General features: G+C 39.8%; 1 protein-coding gene across 1 annotated transcript in view; it reads right to left on the minus strand.

Annotated features, from left to right (window-relative positions):
* Positions 1-2,767: 2,767 nt before the first annotated feature.
* The window catches only part of ap1m3 (adaptor related protein complex 1 subunit mu 3), a 35,728-nt gene continuing 15,095 nt past the window's right edge, over positions 2,768-23,400 (minus strand). The window contains exons 6-12 of the mRNA XM_008279422.1: positions 22,265-22,391; positions 15,353-15,495; positions 13,661-13,732; positions 13,197-13,355; positions 10,325-10,450; positions 8,391-8,466; positions 2,768-4,394 (exon numbers count right to left, since the gene is read on the minus strand). Coding sequence (XP_008277644.1) covers positions 4,372-4,394; positions 8,391-8,466; positions 10,325-10,450; positions 13,197-13,355; positions 13,661-13,732; positions 15,353-15,495; positions 22,265-22,391 — 726 coding nt within the window. The 3' untranslated portion in view covers positions 2,768-4,371. The remainder of the gene's footprint in view (positions 4,395-8,390; positions 8,467-10,324; positions 10,451-13,196; positions 13,356-13,660; positions 13,733-15,352; positions 15,496-22,264; positions 22,392-23,400) is intronic.

Here is a 23,400-nt window from a genome sequence, read left to right on the forward strand (position 1 = left end):
TTGCCCCTGTCAGCCACTGGAGGATTAGCTTTTTTTTTTTAAATTAGAAAATAATACAGAAAGACCCACCATGCGAGTTGACAGGAATAATTCTTTAGGTTTGTTACGTATGAAACCCGAGCTGCATTGGTAAACAGCAGCTTCAAGGCAGAAAGGCTCAGCCATGGCACTGACTGCTTTTTCACTCATCACATGTCCTCTGGCATATAAAAAACCCCACATGTTCATGTTATCAAGGTAAAAACAACAACAACAACAACAACAAACTCCTTGATTTTCAGCAGAGTAGGGCTTTAACCAGAATTATGTCAGAATTGCCTCTTGGTTGCCCTTCTCGAAACATAACTCTTAGTTTGCAAAGATCCTAAACTTTCTGGAGATCACATCTCTCATGTGACCAGGGAACGCCTTAGGATCCCTCAGGAGTCACTTAGAAACACTGCAGGGGAGAGAGGCATCTGGAATGCCCTGTTGAGGCTATGAATAAGTAGAGGAAAGGATGAATAGATGGAAAATTGCCATTTGCCACGGTGTACACTCATATACACAAAGATAAAACATGTTTTTAGAAATATTTGCAAATTTCGGAAAAATCTAAATCAAAAGTATTTGCTTTGCTGAAGCACTCCACGGTACGGTCAGGTGCATTCTGTTTGCTTTAATTGAGATGTGTGATTGAAGACCACCTGAGGTAACGTTATTGTTTAAACAGAGCTTAGAAAGGAAGACGCCTGTGTGTATAATAATCCCTCAATCCACACTGCATGCCGGTTCCTCAGTCCCTGTTTTAGTGAGTCCTTCACTTATTGTTTTTTTCTGTTTTCTTTTTTTTTCTCCCCCATTTGTATAAAAGTGCTGTACCAATAATGTCTAATGGATTGATGTCAGGACAAAAAAACAACAACAAACCCAAGGAGTCCAAGGAAGTCTCTGTAGACCACCATGATAAAATTGCGGCAAGGCATAAATCAGGACAAGGATAAAAAACATGTTTAAAGCCTTGAGTGTTCCCAGGCACAGTGTCTTCAACAATAACAGTGAAATGAAAGAAGTTTGGAGCCACCTGGACTCTTGATTTTAAAATTGAGTAACTGAGCAAGAAGGGCCTTAGTCAGGTAGATGACCAAGAAAGCAATGATCATTCTAACAGAGCTTCAGAAGTTGTCTGCAGAGATTAAGAACACTCCTGACCATCTCAGCAGCACTTAATCAATCAGGCTGTTGTGGGAGAGCAGCCAGACAGAAGCCACTCTTCAGTAAAAACACAAAACGGCCCACATGGAGTTTGCTAAACTGCATTTAAAGGACTCTGAGCACACAAGCACATTACGTCTGTTAGACACCAGACACGCAACATAACCTGGCTAATAACATCCCTAAAGTGAAGCATGGTGGTGGCAGCATCATCCTAAGGATGTTCTTAGCAGCAGGGACAGAGAGTCTGGTCAGAACCGAGGGAGGGAGGAATGCAGAGATGCCCTTTGACCAAACAAAACTGAGACTTTAAAGCCCATTAAACCTCGGTGACGAGACGTGAAGTGCTTTTAATTCAATCTGATGGGTTTGAGAGAATCTGCAAGGAAGAATAGAACTAACTGCCAAATCCAGGTGTGCAAAGCTCATAGAGGTTTACCCAAACAGACTGAAGTTGTAATTGCTCCTGAAGGGGCTTCTGCTGGGTAATGACAGATCTGAATGCTGAACTATACTAAACTTGATTCAAGTAGATTTTCAATGAATTTGCCAACATTTGAAGAGTTCATTTGCAAAAACAGATAACGCCATCTTCACAAACCTTCAGAAAACCCACTTTTCCATCGTCTACCTGAGACAATATCAACCAAACTTAAGTTATCTCTATTTTTTCATGTCATTTCTACAGAGTCAAATCCACTCAACTTCAGTTTGATATTATCTCAAGCAAACAGAAAAAATGAAAATCTGCAATCTGAAAATCTACAAAAATGGAGTCATCTGTTTTTGCAAATCAACTTCATTTCTAGAAAACATTACGTTTCACTGAGTGTGGAGGAAAAACATGGCAACGTCATCAATTTCAAATGAAATCTACAACACAGTAAAGTGCAAAAAACAAAGGGGTCTGAATGCTTAATCAACTGTGACTACATCTAAATGAGAAATGTGTGTATTTATTCCTAATTTACAGTATATTTTAAATATATGAAGGGTGGTTAAAATGTGTAAAAGTTCTCCCTCCAACATATCATACTTAAAGTGATCTGATATGTATAGTATGACTTAGCTGAACTGGTTATTAGTGTTTATTAGAGCATGATTTAATAGAACACTTGATTTTATCACTGTCTGGTGTTAATTAGTAAGATTTAGAGATGTTTATCGGCAGATTTTAGTACCTTCTGGTAAGCCAGGCTTACTTCTTTCCCCGTTTACGATCGTTATGCCGGCTTACGGCTCCAGCTTCATATCTAGCACACAGCACGGTAGTGGTATCAATCCTCTCGTCGAACTTTCAGCAAGAATGTAAATGAGCGTATTTCCCAAAATGTCAACCTAATCCGCTAAAAGCATCGCACTCGGATGCATCAAACCCCTTTACACCTTTACCTTTTGAATATTTATAGAGAGCTCAAAGCAGCTCCGTCCACTAATGTGCCAAATTGTTGATGTTCTGCATTTTAGAGCTGCCATTCATTTCACTACTTATGTATTTCAGTTTGGTTGAACACTCTAGTTGGGAACTCCATTTGAAACTTTCTCTTACACATGAAAGGATAATTTCCTGAAGCAAGATACAAAAAAATGTTTATTTCCAAATATATCCCTTTGTTTCCTATGGACAAACAGTAGTTGATAAATTAATGAAAACACATGACAACACACACTTATTAAAAATCCTCAACCGGAGTTTGAGATAGGTCCCTACATAAGATAATGGTATGATTGTAACAGAAGGTTTTGATATTTGGTAATAAAATGACTCTCTTCTGTGCTGTTAGCAGTGCAGCTGAACTGATGTGGTGCAATGCATGCACAATAGAGGGAGAGAATTACACCACAAATTGCTCTCAAGACGTACGGAGGCCTGCAGGGGACACATACAAAGAAAAAAAAAAAAAAAAAGACCCATGGAAAAACAGTTACTTCAACATATTGTCAATTTTCTCAGATTCTGCAGAGAAATCTCTTCAGGTTATTTTACCTTTGTCCTACCCCCTTCCCTTATCCCCTTTTGTTGTCCTTCAAAGCTTTTGTCCACAGGGGACTATCTAGTACAGTATAAACAACAGATAAAAATATGAAAAAAAAAAAAAAAATATCTGCAATGTGCTCATTCCTTCAGTCTCTGCCTTAAAGCTGCAAGCTGATTTCGAGCACAAGGACAAGGTTACAGGCCCCATGGGAGTATGTCTGTGGTATTGGGTTACACTGCCAATGCCTCTGACAATATTGTGCCTTTATAATCATTGATCTGGTCGCTGGTGTTAGTTTCAGTGCACTGGAGATTATGTTCACAGTGCTAATGGTGACGATACTTTTTTTTTAAGGCAATGAATGTATTATAGAGAGGTTTAAGGGGAAAAAAATACCTTTGAGAGAGATGAAAATCGACAATGTAATGTGTGTGGTTATTAAAGTTGATATTAAGGACAATGCATATGAGGAATAAAAACCCCTAATCGTTAAAAATGCTGGCCGGTTTTGTGAGACACCGTAAAACGTTCTAATAGCGTACATGGCACACTTTCAATTTGCAAAATTACCCAATCTGCAATGTTATGGCCCTTTGAGAAATAAGAACTGACAATAACCCATAACAGTGGCTGTATACTGACATTATGCAATTAGCTGGATTACATATTAAACAGTAGAAACCTACAAGTCTCAGTGGACAAGCTGGGTATCCAAAATAGATTTCAAAGACGACACCAGAATATTTTCAAATTTCCCCATTCCAAAAAAAAAACCTAGTTTAAAAAAAAAAAAAAGTTTGGTTCCATAAACTGTGCCCTAAATGAACCCGGAGAGATATTGCATTAAAAGTGAGGAAATTAGATCTTGCCAGAACCAGACGGTGTCACAGAGTTATCAGTTCATTATTCGCATATTAAAATATTTGAGTGGAGTCCTGAGGAATCCTTACCAAAAAAAAACCAAAAAACGACAGGTCAGAGATGATGCAACACCCTTTCCTGTCGGAGTTAGTTTCACAGGAAGGGATGATGTCCTGTTTCCATTCAGAACGGGGGAGAAAAAAAAAAAAATTCATATGTCCTCCTGCACTTGTCCTCTGCTGTCCGCTGCAGACAGGGAGCCGGAGAGATGGAGAGAGGAGAGACGAAGACAGACAGAGAGAGAAAATATCCATTCGTCTAGCAGCATCTGTGCCCTTTAGTTTGTCCGGAGCTGGTAATCTGCCAAGAAATGTAACAGCAGAGCATTAACGCACGGCTTTCTTCCCCTCATCGCCCCTGCACATCACATCGCATCACTGCCATTATAAGCATTATTAAATCCCCAAACAAGATTAGCAAAAAAACTAGCTGTGATGGCATTCTGCTCAATCATATTAATATATTCATATTTTATATGAAGGGTTAACTTACTCACATTTTTATTTATATTTTTTTTAGCAGGATCAGATTTATCACAACACGTGTATGTGGAAGTGTTTGGGGAAAATATATGGTAGTACTATGCAGGCTGAATTATGTGGACAACCACCCACATATTCTGCTTTACTAGAGATCTTTAGTTAGTTCAGGAAGAAAAAGGAAAATATTGCTACAATGTAGAGCAATATTTTAGACAGCAGTGTGTTAACGAATTATTTTCAGGTTCGGTTCCAGAAGTAAGAAAGTTCTATTCATAATCTCGCTGACAACACAAATGGCTCAACATTTTGCCTTGGAACGTTTCCCTCACAACAGAATGTGCTGTTGTAAATAAAACCGATTTCAAACAGATTCCCACACAATTTGCAAAAAATATGTTCATGTCATTTTGATGCTCGACCACATTAAGCGAAGTTTGCCTTTTTTGGTGAGCACTCGTACATACAGACACGCATTATGATAGATTCGTACGACTGTACATTTAAAAATACATTTATTCCCAATGTTTCTGCACTAGATCGTCATTGGGTAAAACTTTGCATGATGATGATCTCATACCGAAACGGCATATTTTGGGAATCTGAAATTTCTGATGTGTCCCTCTTCTACACACCTGTCTCATGAATTAGATCTGCAAAGAGTTCCTTTGATCTGAAACCTATTTCACACAAGCCTTAGAGCATCATGAATTTAACATAACTATCTCGATAAAATAAGCATCTATGGGGGATTCATGGAGCCATGGCTAGCCTAGATCTACTTTGGATGGTTTGTATGCCTTCAGGTGCTATCATGATGTCGCTCTCCACAAAGAAACGGTTTTAAGAACTTGACTAGTCTGTAGAGAGGCCCGACCACGACCCCATGCAACACCTCTGATGAATTGGAACTATTGGAAATACACATGGTCTAACTTATAAAAACACATGAATTCACAGCATTTCAGGGATAGACTCTTGTGAGGCAAATGATACAAACAGAAGCCATCTTAAAAAGGGAGTGACTGTAACTTCAGCAGTTATGAACTGATAACTAGCGATGCACAACACGATATACCGGCTGATATTAGTGTTTTTTCCTGATATATCGGTATCCGTCTGATGAACAAATTTAGCTGATGACTGTCTAACATTAGCGCCTTCGTCTCTATGTTTGATATTGCTGCTATTTCACAGATGTTTTTACTTAAATGGTCCTGAACTTGAATGTTAGATATGATAAAATATGTATAAATAAGTTTTACTTTCGTTACATAATGAAGAAGACTGTGTGGTTTAATTTGGTATGGGCTTCTTTTGAATAGTTTTCACGTTCTCACAGTGCTTACTTATTCAAATTTTTCAATGTGAACAAAAACCGAATATCGACATTGGTTATCGGCGATATCAGAAATCTTAATATTGGATATCGGTATCGGCCAGAAATTTTAATATCGTGCATCACTGCTGATAACTCTTTGAAACCGTCTGGTAAATGTGCCCTAAAACTGTTTACATTAAATGGGGCCATATGTAGTTTAACCTGTAGGGATTTATTTACACCTCAACTGAAAAAAGCATTAATAAATAAATTAAATCCTTCCTAATAAATACAACATGGTCTCATAAAACTCCAATTTGCAGACAATATGTTTTGGATAACATTGGAATCACTCATATTTAAGGTGGCTTCTCTTTGTGACAAACTAATGACCAAGCACTAAAGCACTAGTTCTACCACAAAATGTTGAGAATAAATGGCTTTTTGCAAGTTAACAGTGCCCAGGAGTCTGAAATGTTTGCATATGCTCATCCCTGTCCCTGTCTCAGGAAACAGATGTGAGAGGACTTCCTATATCTTCACTGATCTGGAACTGAACAACTGACTATGTAGCACAGGCCTTATCGCACAACATCAGTTACCAGCCAATAATTAATCATCGTGTAAGATCAAATGCTGCATGTGGTCAATATTACCCTGCGCAAAATGCTATTACAAAATCCCACAATAATGACAGAAACATAAAAAACAGCATCCTAACTAAGAGCTAGAACAACAACCAGTGTCAGTGAAGTTCCACCTTAAACATCCAGCTGGTCGCTGCCTGATCATATTCTAGTCCGGTATTAGTGATGTCATCACTTACTGCTGTACAGTACAACTAAATACCTGTTCATCAATCATTAATAAGTCAGTAGCTTCAGTCTACAGTACCAGGGTATTATTTAATCAGTGTGAGTGTGTTTTCCTGTAGTGTTGAGTGAAATGTGATCGTGACTGTCTCCCTCTGTGTTGCTGATGGCAACAATAAAAGAAAGGCGATAGCGTTCCCTCCCCAGCTTCGGCAGTCATCTTCCTCTAAGTCGTGCTCGTGCTTTGTCCTTCTCTTTTCTTTCATTTGCTTCCTTGCTGATGTGAAAGCGAGGCGATAGTAACCTTGGCATTTGCCGAGTGCCACCCTGGGAGCCTCCTGGCACTCAGTGGCATCATTCAACCTCTGCAGCCCCCGACTCACACCTGACACAGCCAGGTAATGTATATGATTGATGTAATGGAGTCGGGCTCATTCCTGGGGCGGATGGCAGGTATGAAACTTAAGGATTTCTGGCAGTAGTCCAGCAGAGGTATCGGGCTTTCATCTCCATATCATTTCCATTTGCCCCCCATTGAAACTAGTGAGCTAGTAAGGAGGATTTTTGCTGCAGTCTCATCAATATGCTGTAGCTTTAATGTGGCAAAATGAGGTGATGTGTGATCTGCTCAGAAATCAAGCATGTGTTTCAAGGAAAGACGTTCCTTTCTATTTCAACATGTTTCAAAGGTAACATAGTGAGCTGGTACAAGTTCAGATCTGACAAACACTTATTGGTCCTTGTCGCCCTTGGTGTCACCCTTGAGTTTGACAGATGTGGGTTCATTCCCAGGGCAGCGACTGAATCTAAAGCTCCCAGGTGCGAGCTTTGCTGCGCAAATTTACTGCCACTTCTGTTCAAACTTGGACAACAGAGAACAATTTTGCCCAAGCCTGAACAAAGACAGAAGGTTTGTAAAGTTTCTATCCTTGGCAACCTGCATTGTGTCACTCGGCGCCCCTGATGGCATGGCTGGTGATGATAGGGCCAGGTAATAGACATGACAGATCTTATACAGCTGGGTTCATTCAAGGGGCGCACATTGAATACTGATGCAGAAAGACTGATTCTGACACGGATCTCTCTTTGGACATGAAACCACCTTGCCTTTTATGAAGCATAAACTTGAAATTTTAAAAGCTGAAAACGGCAAAGTCCTGCCCAATGTTGGCATGTGATATTTGTTATAATTCATATCTTTTTTTATTATGTGATGGCATTTCATACCTAAACAAATTACAACAAATTATTACAAATTACATTTGCTCTTCTCTGGGAGGGATGCTGCTGTCAGTCATATCTGACTAAAACACTCACACAGACGAAGCAGACTGAGTTTTTGAATATCCAAACATGTCTCGTTTTCTAAAGTTGAGCCTTAATTGCTGTCTTTAGCCATGAATAATTACAGTTTACTCATTGCAGAGATGCAATCATCTATCAATTTGTTATATAGTAGCTAAAAAAAATCACATTACATACAGTTTCTTTCTCAAAGTTATCGGTAAAACATCCCACTTTTCAATCATACCACCATATGCCCCATCGCATCAGCAGGGTCGCAGCATCCCTATTTAGGCCCACTTAGGACGGGTTTTACCGTCCTAAGTGGGCAATCAGCAGCATGTGAGTATTTTTATAGGTGAAGAGTCATGTGTAACATTTCAGTGCATTATGTTCTCACCTCCACTTTGTGTGATGTAGCGCACCCACGGCAATGCCTGATAACCGCTCTTCTCTATGATCTTTAGGTAGCGCACCTGGGGAGCAGAGATATGTTAAAAATACAGTTATTTCACTTAGCATTTACCTTACTTAGTTGTTAAGACATTTGCATTCACTGTACATAGTCTGTATGATGTGGTGAGTTCCTGGCAGCCCAGCTACAGCAGAAGTAAATCTATCAAGTGAAAACCTTCTACATTTGGTGAGTTAGAATTATGCTCTGAGTGTTGCGGGTCCTCTATCCAGAGGGCTGTACTACGAAGCGAGACTAGCGGGTTTTCGAGGTATGTTAAGCTTAGTTTTCAGTATCATGAAGGTGGCTCTCTTTGTACCTGGCTAGATCTCCATGGTAACTGATGCTGTGGAGCTAACCTGGTTGGGAGCAGGTTATGTTCATAGTTTCAGATTTTAATCGGCTGGAAGAGCGTCTCCCTTTAACCAAACTGTTTGCCGACTATAAATCATGAGCGATACAGATGATCAGCTGAGGGAATATGTTTTATCTGCAAACATGCTGAGTTGTGCGTTACTAATATCGCTGAATGAAGCCGTGTAGTTATGATATCACACACTGTAGATATTGCATTGCCATGGGAACCCAATGTATATTAAGTTGGCGATGCAGACATCACATAAATATGTTTTTTTGTTTGGCTCTGATTTGCTGTCAAGTCTGTTTACACTTCTAGTACTGTAGCTGATAGAAACCACATAAGGAAGTGGATTATTCTACTGGTATTTATTACAGAGAATATTCAATCAATAACAATAATTTCACTTTGATTGGGCCAAAAATTAAAGTGATTTCCTGCATTATGGGACAGTGTCAGACCTAAATGCACTTCAGTACAAGATCATGTTTCATTATATGAAGTTTAAAGTTTAAATTTAACGTGCAGCTGTCAGTTAAAAGATAAAATATTATACATTAACATGTTTAACAGCCTTCTACCTGCATTTCTATCTTGCACCATTTGCAGTAGCAACGCTTTTTATCGTCTAATTTTTTTGATACTCCTCATTGTTCTGCATTAAAACAACGTGTCGACTGAAGCAGCTGCACATGATCGGTTCATTTTGTGCAGAAGAAGAGTCACGTGATGCTTTAAACGCCTCGTTTTATGTAAACAGAGTCTGAAGCAGGAAGTCTGAGTTGACAAAGAAAGTTAATAACCACCTTCATGATACACATAATCTTTTTGTCGAGCCGGCTTACACAAAGAAAGCCCGGCTATGTCAAACTTACTTCGTAGTCAATGAGTTTATTTGTTCTTTAAGGGAGATTTAAGGACCCTGTATCATGATGGGCATATGAACTCCATACACTGAAATATGTCTTATGGCAAAAAAGTACTGATGTTGATCTTTGACAACCAAAATTTAATCAACTCATACTTGAGTCCAACTTAACATTTGTGGCAAATTTGAAAATTTCGTCCAGGTGTTCAAAAGAGATTAGACTCCCAAGTATGGAATGTACATACATGTAAACCCTGAAAATATAATGTCTCCAGTCGAGGCAGAGGCATAAAAACTGAAGCGTCTCAATTCTATTACATACAGGTGAAGATTGGATACAGATCATATGTATGCAAAACATGTTTAGCTGTCATTATGATCTTACAGCAGTTTCAGCGTGTTGTAAACATCCCACAAAGTCGACAGTGAGCTGTGACGGAGCGTATGAGGAGATTTTAAACAAAGAGGGAACTTCCCAGCGCTGTGAGACGACTTAATAAGTTATCTATTTAGTCTGGTATCAGCAAAGGCCATTTGCATTCTCATTGCAGTGCAACCATGTGTGAATGTCAAGCAGTGTAGCCGAAGCTGCAGTTGAACAAGGCAGCAGGACTTACGACGGACTGTGTAGCGGGTGCTAATAAAGTGTCCTACCTGAATCCCAGACACAGTGAAATAGGGTATCTCAAAATTAACTGTGATCGGTCTCTTTGCCTCCAGTTCATCACTCTCCACGCTGGGCAGACCGAAGTGTGCCCTCATCACGTACTCCTTACCGCCCTACACACAAAAACAAAAGGGAGAGAAAAGGACACAAAGCTGTTACCGAATCTGGTAAACCATTAAATTTGGTGTGATGTTGTCATAAAGCCTTTCAGATAACATAGTTTAGTTTGTTTGAGTTCTATTCCCAGGTGTCTGACTCCAATTAATACAAGGTTATTTTGTCCAAAAACAAAACAAACTTTATATTCATGGCGACACAAAACAACTCCCTTGTCATATCAAGGTGAATCAGATATCAGTTTATGGGATTTAGCATCTGCCGAACACATCTCCTCAATAAAGACGTGAAACCGGTTAATCATTCTTCAGAACAACAACTGTGAAACACTGGATTGTTAGTTTATACTGTTGCTGGAAATAAGTTACAATTCCGACTTTAAAGCCCCTGATACCCTAAAGTCACGAGTATTTCTCTTTAACATTTAATAATCACGCCCTGCGATTGACTGGCAAGTGTTCAAAGTGTTACCCAAAGTCAGCTGGGACTGGCTCCAGCTGCAGCGCCCCCTCCGGGGACCATCTAAAATCTGATTTCATATTAATGAAAAACATTCTTAGCGTCTGTATCAAGAAAACTCATCTAATCTGCGTCATCAGGGATGTGTATGTGTTTTTGTCAGTGTTGATTAGCAGTAGCCTGGCAACAAAAGAATAAAACCCAGAAGCTGCCGTTACATATTTCAAATTCTGCTGAACGTGACCTCACCCTTGTCTGACTGAACCGTGCCCACTTCAAATCAGCGAGAAGAGTTCAGGCAAGAAACACAAATACAGAAACTCTCTTTGAACTCTCTTTGAAATAACCACTTTAACTGTGCCGGAAAATTCATGCAGGACCCCAACTGTTGTAGTAAGAAGCTGATTAAGGCTTTCAGAATCTTTTATAAACTAGAAAAGCCAGTAACAGACAGTTTTATTGAAAAAAAGAAAAAAAAAGAGCGAGAGAGAGAGAGAGAGAGAGAGAGAAATCCCTTGTTGAACTGCAGTTGAAATATTTTTTCTTGCCAAGGAATTTTTACAGATTAGGGTTTTACATAGCTGGATGGAGCTGAAGGCCAGCTGACTGTGGATGAGTCATGCTCATCACTTATCACAACAAACTCCTTCTCCAAACTCCATCATACATTACAAGTTAACCAAGGTTTCCTGTGAGAATATGTAATTTTACAACGTTCAAAGGTGGATTGTGACACAAAAAAAAAAATCTACTGCGGAGTCACACACGAGCCGGACGACGATATGTCACCAGTAATGGCGATTCTTAACCCTCCTTGGCAGGCTAAAGGTGTAATGAATTACCGAGGAGATATCCGAACTTGACAGATAAAAGGAACCTCGGCTGAATTAATGCACCACGAGTTTTGAAAGAATCTGTTAAATTTTCTTTTGAAGAGTCTACAGTGCTAGAGGCTGACGCTGAGACTGGAAGGAAGAGCAGAAAATTGAGAGATAAGATGTGATTGTGTCTCGCTTATGTGTGTAGGGAGGTCGTTCATTATGTGATAAATGGCTGCTGTCGAATATTTGTCACAACACAACTTCAATTTTTGACACGGGGCCTGTTTCAAGCTTATGTCGATGTATATCACCCTGACGCTGCTTTAGTTTTTAAACCTCATACTGACATAGCTCAAAATCTGCAGACGGGTGACAAATTAAAAAAAAAAACCTGAACCCTTCACCAATCCAGTGGCTCTGTTATGTTGCAGGGGGTGGTTTGCTGCTATATTTGGGTCCACTTGTCCCCACAGAGAGAAGAGTCACTGCAAATCAATACACAGTTGAGTGATCACCTTTCTTTTCTTATGGGAGTGGTCTCGTCCAGGGTGACGACGGCCCCATCAATAGGGCCCACTGGTGGGTCACTGAATGGTTTGATGGTTATGCGAATCATATGTTTTGTCACCAGCCATCATACCTTAACCCAGATCTATGGCAGGTGTTGGACCAACATGTTGGACAGCGCTTTCCACCATCATCATCAAAAAGAGTGATGTTCCAGAGCCAAACACCTCACGAAGACTCTTCATGATGGTTTTTATGTTCACAGGAACTAAATTTAAAACTAAATGCAGACTTTGCGCCATCTGCTGTGGATAATCTAAAAACAGTATGAACATGAGCCTAACAAACAGTTTACATAGCAGTATTAGGCAGGCAACTATCCAAAGAAATCTATCTGTAAACCTATAATTTATATAGATTTGTGAGGCTTTATCTTAGCCGGTAACACAAACAAGGGAGAAGTACATTTAAAATACCATCACATCAAAATGTGCAAAGCGACTGTTTGGACATCAGAGAAAAGTGGGATTAAAAACAAAGACAATTCCAATAATGATATTTTAAAACTTATGTCAAACTGTAACTAATGGTACTCTGGGCTTCTGCTCATGTACTCTGGGGCTGCTTAAATTTTCAGCAGTACTTGCAGAATGTTCAAAAACAGATAAAGTTGGTTGCTAAGACGCTAGTTTGACTCTGAGCCCATAACTTTTTAATTCTTCTTGGAAATGAAGCCCACGTTTATGGTTTTTTTCTCCCAATTTTCAATACATTTGATTTAATTTAGCATTTATTTCTGCTGACAAAACTATCTCCTCTGTTTGCGAGTTCTTCTGTTTCGTCTTTAAAGTTTAACACAAAGAAATGACAGTGGTGAAACTACCAACAAGGCTGTTCTGCAGCATGTAAATGGATGGTTGTAAACTGAGACATTTTGTTTATGTGCCACACTAACAGGGAAAGATTTGATGTTCCACTGCACCACGTTCTTCTCGGGCACCCACTTGGCGCTGCCTGTGCTGGTCTTGAACTTGGGTGAGTCAGCATCACTGGGCACTGGCACCAGAATGGACACATTGTTGGCAGTGGACCGGCTCTTAAACTGACTTCGAGCCTGCGGAAGGTGACACAGGACAGAGTTCAAATGTCATTCGATATCTTTACCATAAAAAAAGCATGCACATCTAAATTCAAATGAAGGAGGGCTTCATAATTATGCAGAGTGTCGCTTGTTATTTTGACTTTGTGTGGCCATCATGGCATTAAACAGATGGTCGACAACGATTCGCTTGAGATGCATGTGTCATAAATACTAAATAAGTTTCAGTGAAGGGGCCTACTGTACCTGCAGATGAGTTGGATAAGGACATGGGGCTTTTTATGTATGTGTATTTGTGTTTGTGTGTCACTCGTCATTACCTTCACCTTGATCTCCACACGGCTGTGAGAGAACTTCTCAATCACACTCTCGATCCATATGAGAGGCTTCACCTGTCAGACGGAGATTGTGAGAGAGAGTGGACAAGGTCAGAGCTGGGAGTCGAGTGCATCACTACAGGCATCAGCACGGTGACAGAGTGGACGACAGAGAAAGAGCGACAACAAGATATTGTGCTTGTACAACGGGGTGAACAATTCATAATACGGTGAATATGTATTTTCGGGTCGAGTCCTTATTCTGATTTTAAAAAAACTACGCTAGCAGAAGATACTTTCAGAAATCACATTGAAAACACACAATTTAAATCACAGTGCTCTTGTACTAAAAAAGTAAAGCATAAAAACACAATGAGTGAAATGTGAGTAAAAGAAGGCGATTAAAAAAAATATGAATGAAAACTTACGATACAATTAAAGACGTCAAGGTGTCAAGCTCTAAAAGTCTGTGTGAAAAGGTAAGCTGTACCAGAGATTTGAAATGTTTGATAGCTTCTGGTTTTTTATCTGGGACTTTTCTCTGCTTGTACTAAAATTAGTGGCTGAACTGCTAAAGACGAACAGATCAGTGGAGGTGATCAGAAACCTGGGTGCTGTTTTGATCACTGATATGGCCAATCAGATTACTCATGTGCCATTTAAACCTCACATCCTAAATATAGAACACAACACTAAGGCTGTGATGTGCATATAAACATCACCTGGATGTTTAAATGCTACACCGACAGATTTGTTTTACACAAAACTAAAGATTTCTGCTTAAGCTCTTTTAGGTCCTCCTCTGGTCAATGAGTTACCCCTAAAAAAAAAGTCATTTCTTGTATCAAAGTTACATATTTAAAATTTTTTCCATGAAAATAATTCCTTCCAGTCTTAAAATTGCTTCCATGTGACTTTGCACTTTTGCCTCTTCGACAATGTGCAGATCTATTCCACCTCTGCCTCCATCTACTCCCTTTTGCCACCACTTGCTGCAGCTCAGCATACCAGCTCACCTACAGCTCTGCTCAAACACAATAAATCTGCTCAATGCTACACAACAGAAAGCTGTGATATTGGTAATTCGGCCATACATGTTCAAGCAGGAAACCAGTTCTGACAAAGAATAATGACATGGGAAATTCCACCCTGCAAGTTGATAAGATTGTTTTTTTTTGTTTTGTTTTTTTAAAGTTTGTTGCATATAAAACCTTGATTGTCTAAATCCATGTTTTTGACACAGTCATTGGTGCACTGCAGATTCAAGAGGGGAATACTTATGACTGCTTATTTCTTCCAGTTCATAAAAAACACCATATGGACAAGTCAACAGGGTGAAAAAAGTGGATTTTCACCAGATGGAGTTGTAAAGGAGTTGTGACAATGTATACTGAGTTTAACGACTTTCAAAACATTTTACTATCAAAGATGGCAGTAATTGTTGGTATTTACTAGTTATTTTAAGTCGTAACAAATATATGAAAACAAAATAAAAACATAAAACAGGAGCAGACGTGATGCTTGGTTCATGAAGTGGGATAAAATATTGTAAGGATACGCACTTTAGGTTGTGAAGTGTCTGTCACTTAGTGTGAGACAAGAAAGACTTTGTGTCCTTGGTGTCGGTGGTATGCAGGTGGCGTGAATGTCTTTGACTTATTTAAGAAGAAAGATTTGTTTGTGTGTCCTATTCACCGTGGTGTTGAGGCGGTAGGACATGAGCTCGCTCTCGCCGTCAGGGGGGATGAAAGAGATGGTGCGGTCGTTCTCAAAGCGTGACAGACGGACACACTGATGAAACTTCACATCCTCCAGCTCCACTGTCTTGCTCTTCTCTCCTGGCGCGCACACAAACACACACACACACACACACGCAGAAATACACAAAAAAAAAAAAGATTGAGAGCTTTCCACGCAGCCTTGGGGAAATCAAGGTCAAGGTAATGATGGCTGACAAACATACACTCAATCTCCCAGACACACACACACACACACACACACAGTGTACAAGCAGTGTGCCACCAAATCTATCTGCCCTCCTCTTGTCCCCCACTGAACAATTATTTTGCTGCCACACACAAGCATTCACACAGTTTGACTTCAGTACCTGCTGCCATCATCTTCTCCCCCACTGAAGCCCATTCAGCAGCCTCGCAAACACAGTCACAGCTGCTCCAACAGCCAAAATAAATATAGACAATAAGCCAGAAAACACACTCATGATGAAAACACATTAGTGGAAATATCAGCATGTGTCTGCGTTTAAGAAGGGTTTTTTTGTGGTTTTATTATTACTATGCCAAATACAACCCTTTGCTTTGCTGTCATAGGCTTCTGCTTTATTGTGCAAGGAATTAATTCACTTACTAAGCTAATGTAATTATGGATATATTTACATTTAAAAGACCACAAAAAAGTTTTTATACCAAAACAAGATGGCATTCTTTTTGCCTACTAACATGACAGCATACAACAGGATTAGCTGACCGGCTCAGCTGATAATCGGATCTGACAGCGTTTTTTTTAATTTATTTTTTTATTATCTGTATATTTACTTTCCCTCCCAGCAATAATAACACAAATAATAATTAAAAAATGCATTCCTTTAACGCTGATTTAGCCACCTATCTCAGACTGTAGTTACAACTTTGCGGTCTCACCTAAGCCCAGCTCACAGCCCTATCTAATTGGTTACACATCCCAAGTAATAGCCAATCAGCACTGAAGCATTAACTTTGAAAACTTCTAACATAATATAAAACTTATATCAACAAAAGGATTTCAATGAAGTTTTATTTTGGAGTTTGTGTTATTCTTAAGTTTGACATAATTGTTTTCATTTTTATACCAAATGTATATCAGGTGCACATATCAGGTAACTGTGTAATTGATTACTAATAATTGATATCTATATTGGCCTTGAAATAAACATTTTGGTCACTGATATGCACCAATAATCTACCTAACAGAAATGGCATTTCAAATAAATGTTTTTTTATACTTCAGATGTGCTCGATACTTATGTGCAACTAACGAGTATTTTCATAACTGACGATTCTGTTGTTTATATCAATTATATTATTTAGTCTTTCAAATTTTGGAAAATTACAAAAAATGACCCCAAATATTCATTTACTTGTTTTATCTAATCAACCCAAAAGAAGCAAGTCTTTAAATTCACATTTAAGAGAATAAAACTGGTGAATTTCTTTTTTGATAAATGCATAAACAAACTGATAATCAACGTTCTGTCAATAACTAATCAACTCAGCATAAACGACACTCTGCCTAATATTTAACCTATATTCTTTCTGCTACACTGGACTCCAACCGAAGCCACTATACCAGATTGTGGATCCTGTTCTCTGTAAACCAACTTCGACTTTTCCGAAAATTCCTCGCAAAGGTGGAGAAAGTGAGCATCACTGTCATCAAAAGACAGTTATAATGGCGACATCCTTAATGGCGGCATCTAAAGTCTGCTGGAGAACACCCAGCGTTCACCTCCGCTGTGGTTAATGGAGGGTGCTGAGTGGTGGAAAACTGCTGAAATCACTGTGGGCCTTCAGCTAAATCCCCCATTCAACAGTCAGCCGAAGCCCGCTTCACCTGCTCTGAATGCCATCGTGGACCAACACTGAGGCCTGTCGGAGAGGATTTCTGTGTCTGCATGTGTGTGTTTGTGCACGCAGCTTCCTTGTTCATTGTTCTCTCTCTTGAGTGTGTGTACGTGCACGGGCTTATGCATGCCTTTGTTTGCAGATGTGGGCAACTGGCTCGCTTCTCCATTGATTTTACTTCTGTGTGTGTGTTTGCCTGTATGTGTGTTGGTGTGACATTTCCTAATGCATAAGAAGGAAATGGCTGAGGTCAGGTCTGGAGAGAGTACAACACTCCTGGTGAAGAAAAGCAGGGAAGCCCTTTAAAAATGTTTCTTTCTTTTCGTTTCAGTGTCACCAACATACACACACATACACTTTACACACACTAGCGCTTGCATGCAGCGCTATAAGGACAAGACAGGAACGAAAGGTCATACGGGACACTTCCTGTCATTGCATGGACCTCAGGGGCCAGAAGAAGAGACAGGTTTGTGCGTGTGAACATGTCAGAGGGGAATTGAAGATGCAGCAGTGTCCCCTGTGGTCCACCTCTGAGGCCGTTCTCACCTGTTTCTATGCTTTTAATGCACAGCAGCAGACAGGAGCGACCTAATCTGTTTTCCGTCTGCTGTCGCACAGTAAAACAAGACGCATGAAACCAGTTTATAATGACATTTTGTAAACGTCCAAAGCATCTTACAGTACTTTGGGTGGCCAAAGGGACTATTTAATCCTCTTAAATGCGAAGATTTGTCACTCTGCTTTGTTTTTTTGATGATGGTAAACAACATATATCTACATTTTGAGTGTCAGTTAGACATAACAAGTAATTAAAAAGCGTCACCTTGGGCATTTTTACTTGTCTGTGACATTTTGTGGAAAAGATGATTAGCTGAGAGAATGATAAGCGCGCTGACTGATAAAAAAATAATTGTTAGTTGCAGTCCCAGTAGCCTGCAGCTCATACTGTCGTCATACGAGGTAAGACCTTTGAAAAATGTCTTTCTGTCGTCATTATGCAATACAAAATAGTCACAAACAAAGTGACAAATCCACTGAGAGGGAGTTTTAATTAATCTTGGGACATGTGAGTAGCTGTAGACACTCGGGTGTAATACATATTTCAGATAAAAGACTACAGTGATTGCCTTGAACTCCTACATATCATCAATTACATATACTTGATTTTGATTAGTAAATAACAAAAATGTAACTTGTATGATATGTATTCATTTTCCCTGTTGTGGCAGTTCTACACTTCTGCCAGTGGAGGGCAGTATTCAATGATTTATTCCCTTTTCTCACATTCTGGCTGCATCCAGCTGGGATAAAAACTACAGACCCTGCGATTATGATAATCACGAACAACTGGGAACTGATATATAAACCAGTGTAAAAGCTGAAGATGAGAGTGCAAAATGCATGTTAATATTACTATTAACATTCACAGTGAGTGAGTGTGTGTGTGTGTGTGTGTGCGTGCGTGCATGTGTGTGTGTGTTTGCATGCCAGTGTGTTTGTTTGATCATTATTTCTGATCATTATTTCTGGGGATATGTTATTTCCCAGACTGCTACACACAGCGGGGGGACTGTGGGCTGCACACACCGGATAGCAGCAGACCCTCACCTTTCATCTGCAGGGCTGTAGCCCAGGGTGAGGATTAACTCTGAGGCAAAGAGGCTAGACAGTGATGGAGCCTTTCCCCTTCAGTAAGAAACAGTAGGGGGGGAGGAAATGTAGGCAAAGGAGAGGAAGAAGAGGAGATGGAGGAGGAGGAGGAGGAGGAGGAGGATGTGCAGGGATAGGCAAGGGAAGATGCAGCAGTGGGAAACACTGATGGAAAAATTCATGGGCAGAGAGGGGGAGGCAGAGGAAGGATGAGAGCTGTGTATGAGATTTAGACAGAAGAAGGAGGTAAAGTGTGAGGGTGAGTTCAAGGTGAGCCAGTGGCCAGTAGCTCTACCATCGACCAGCAAACTTTTTCCTATTTACAGTCTGTTGGGATTCTTGCAGCACTAACTCCTGAAACCATTAATTCTTGTAGCCAATGCGTTTACCAAGCGTGCCAAACTGGAAGCTTGCAGTTTAAATACACACTCATCATAAAACTGTAAACGGTGCTTTCCACATTGCTACACAATTTTTCCAACTGTCTTTCCACATGTAAAAAAAAATAAATCCACTATCAAACAATGAGGTCACGTATCAATCAGACTGAAGCACTAAAAATAGGCCACAGGTGATGACTGAGTTTGGACAACAATAGAAGTCATTATCGGACAGAGAGTAAGAGAGTGAGAACAAGAAGAGGAGGAGGAGGACAAGGGGAAGGAAGGGGTGAAGCAGGGTGAGGGAGAAGGAAAGGATGAGGAAGAGGGAGGAGAGTCATGAACACAATAACTGATGAAATCAGAGCGACTGTAGTTGACTACGTTCTCAACCCCTGGATGAGCATGAGGGAGGATTAACAACAGCTGCAGGTATCATTTGGATGTTTTAGAATGAGAAGCAGTACATGAGCTCAAATGCTATAGTCTTACTACTAATAGAGTGTGTACCTGTTTTGTAAATTTGGCCATTGCAAGTTACTGCGTCAGAATCAGCAATGCAGTGTCACACCCAAATGTGAATTAGCTGTTGGTCCACAGTGCAAAAATGTATTTGTTTCACAGTAAAGACTGCTAAATTGTGGGCTGCCTACGTTTTGGTTTTTTTTGGCCTTTTCTGTTCTGCTGGCCTACCTCCACACCATGTGACTCCCCGGTTTCACACTACAACTCTCTTTCACTGTACACATAAAGGGAGTAGCACATTTTGCATTGAGGAAACCACGGTACTTTCACCCAGGAGTTGGTATGTGCACGCTACAAAACTACTACGTTAAGTTTCGGCACCAGGTTCCATTTCGAATTTGGGTAGAAGATGGTTTGGATTAAAATGCACCTTTGCAAAGGCTACATACAAAAATCCAGTTGTTTCCTACAAGAACAGCCCCTAAAAACATAAGAATCTCACAGTTTTACAGTCTTTTTTGTGAGAATAATATGTCTTGTGATGTGGACCAACATGACTACTGCACCTGTTTTTGTGATACTGGACAACTGTAAGAAAGTCACAGTGAGTCTCGCTTCCAAAAATGCAACAGAATTAGGATGTACAGATTCCCTTTTGAAAGAAACTCAGTTCCTACAAAACATCTGAGAGAGTTCCTTGTCTTTTCATGCTGGGCTTCACTTTTTTGTCTTGTCTCTTTCAGAGAGTTCTGGTGCTAGTAGCACAGTTAAAGCATCTCAAGCTGATACATGTGGATGCACTCCTAGGGCAATACAACACTGCACAAATTGTCACATCACTAGACACCTTCCACAAGAGACTAATTCCTAATGCCCAGGGCCAGAGAAGCTCAGGTATCCTCTTAACACACTGTCTGTTAGAACTGGGCTGCTGCGGTCTGCAATTGGTTCACACATCACCCACTTTTCATCGCACTCAATCTGCCCTCACACTCTCTGTTTTTGAATCTATTGAGAAATCCTTCTCAGCACCCAGCAATGCTTAGCCCTTCTACAGGCAATGGAGGAGGCTTGTGAGGATATCGATCAGGGGCCACGCCAGGCTTTTCATGCTGTGCAAGCCAACATCGCATTCGATGTGGATGAGGTCTGATGGACAGACCCACAAGGAAGACGAGACTCAAACAAATCCTTTTTTGTTGTTTCTTTTTCTAGCACAGATGTGTTTGTTTTCTTTTACTGCACTTTTGTTGTTAGAATTTTAGAACATTTTGAGAAAATAACGAAATTACTTTTTCTCCTTATTTGCAGTGACAGTGTGTTGTGTCATCAGTGTCTTTATTTATACTATCACTGGGTAGTTGGGGCTTTGTGCACATGTTCAAATGCTGACACAAAACTTTTTTTTTTTTTTTACAAGAAATGTATAATGTTTTGCTGGTTTTCTGTAAGAGTTTGTGGTTCGTGTGTGTTGGTGACGGTGTCTCAACACTCTGGGAAAAAAAGCTATGAGCTAAAGTTGGACAGTTATGTTCACCATTAAATATCATTTCATTATAAATGTAGTAGAAAAGGTAAAAACGATGATATGATAAACCTGACCTCCTAACTTGATGCCATTCATGCACGCTACTAGGTTTCAAAGAATATTGCTTTGTCATGAACACATTTTAGGTCTTTTACTTCTGATCAAGCAGCAGAGCTACTAAGTCAAACTAGATATGCGCAAAATTAAAAAAATATTCAATTTTACATTTTCAGTAGAGCTAAATAACAACTACTTTATAAGCAATTCAAAGAGAACACACCTTGAAGATGACAGGTGGTGCACTGGAACTGCGAGAGCTGAACAAATACAGGTTGCCTAAATATCTAAATAAATGCTAACATACATTCATGACACTTGGGAATACATGTAGCTTAGACTGTTTGAAGATATAATTATACCCAAATCATCCACACTGACTTCAAATGTTCCTACAGTCATCGTTGGTGAATATTGTTATGTGCCACAGTAGCTTGGCAGGCATTGCATTCTGCCATCGTGAGTCTGTGTGTGTGTGTGTGTGTTTGTGTCACAATGGCAGAATTTGATCCTGGAGACACCTACTGTTGCGGGAATTACCACAAAGGTAGTTTTGAGTTGTTTATATAACTGTTGACACATTTTGCCAACATGATAGCGTCGCAACTGTGCAAGATGCAGTCACAAAGCTTTACGGTTATATGGTGGAGATAAAAATGAAGTTTGGAGACAGGTGTGGTCCAAGTATTCACCAAGTTGTCTCAGGGGGTCAGAGCATCAACATGTTGACGGCTGTTGCAGCTGAAAGGTTCATTGCAACAAAGTCTCTAAGTTAAATACATAAAACCAGGATGAAGCCCTAGATAAAATATGATTTTACTTTTGTCCACTGTTTATATGATTGCTGTGCTTTGTAGTAAACAGTTCCAGACACACTAATAGGCTGAATCTGAATGTGACTTACTGCCTGTGATCTCAAACAGCACTTTGTCATTGAGGCCCAGTCTGAGCTCAGGCATTCCTGACAGGACCACTTTGAGCTTGATGCTTCCCACTATTTCACTGCGCAGGACGCTGCCATTGGCACTCACCTACAGACAGAAGACAAAATCATTACCTTTCAACATTACAACTATTGATGCATGTAGAACAGTACTGTGAAAATATTTTCAGTGGCTGTTTACAGTCAAATCTGCCATTTAGGGAACATAAAGTGCACCTACAAATACAAATGCATTTTAAGCCGCTACAACTAAAGGACTAGTCTATACAAATATTCTATACAAATGCATACAAGCTGGGAGAAACAAACAAACCAACAAATCAAACACTCAGCAGATACAAACAAACAAATCTAAAAGGGTTTGACAGCGCAGTGTGAGAAATGTAAGCAAGGAACCGATGTGAAAGGCAATGTAGATTCTCTGAACACATTTTTCTAAAAAAAAAAAAAAAAAAAGTCCCCGGTCACAGAAAAGGAAGTGACAACTGCAGCTCTCTAGCAGTGGTTAAACAGATACACCTCATTAGTTTCCCCTTGACTCATGGAAACCTGCAGCTGCATGTTGGGCTGTCCTTGAGGTGCCGCTTCAAGGACGAGCCACGCGAGAGGAGAGACTTCTTGTGTTTGAAGATGCAGCATGTTCGCGTATCAAATGTGCTCTGTTTCTTTTGCTGCAGGAAATGTTAGACCTTGAAAAAAATAATAAATCTAGCTCTCGCTGGGTTTGTCATGTAGCGCAGTAACATCACATTACACACTGATCAGTGGTTTTAAATACGTGTTAAGTCAATTAAGCTCAGGGAAAGAGAAATGCAATAACCGGTAAGAAACAAAAAAAACTATAATCTAAGTCCACATTATTATTATCTACACTCCTTGTTAAAAATCCATCATAATGTGACGACTATTCCATTACATTATAACCCTGATAGTTTCCATTCAGATTTCAAACAATGCAGGGGAAAGTTCAAACACTGTACAGTAGTTACAACATTATTAGCAAGTAGTAATAATTAAAAATGCTGTGTAATCATCTCACTTGTTGAGAATCATGTTGAGTATTCTGACTTGCAGAAAAGCATATGACGTGTTCCTAT

Source organism: Stegastes partitus, unplaced genomic scaffold (assembly GCF_000690725.1).
Source record: "Stegastes partitus isolate 25-593 unplaced genomic scaffold, Stegastes_partitus-1.0.2 Scaffold158, whole genome shotgun sequence".
Lineage (NCBI taxonomy): Eukaryota > Metazoa > Chordata > Actinopteri > Pomacentridae > Stegastes > Stegastes partitus.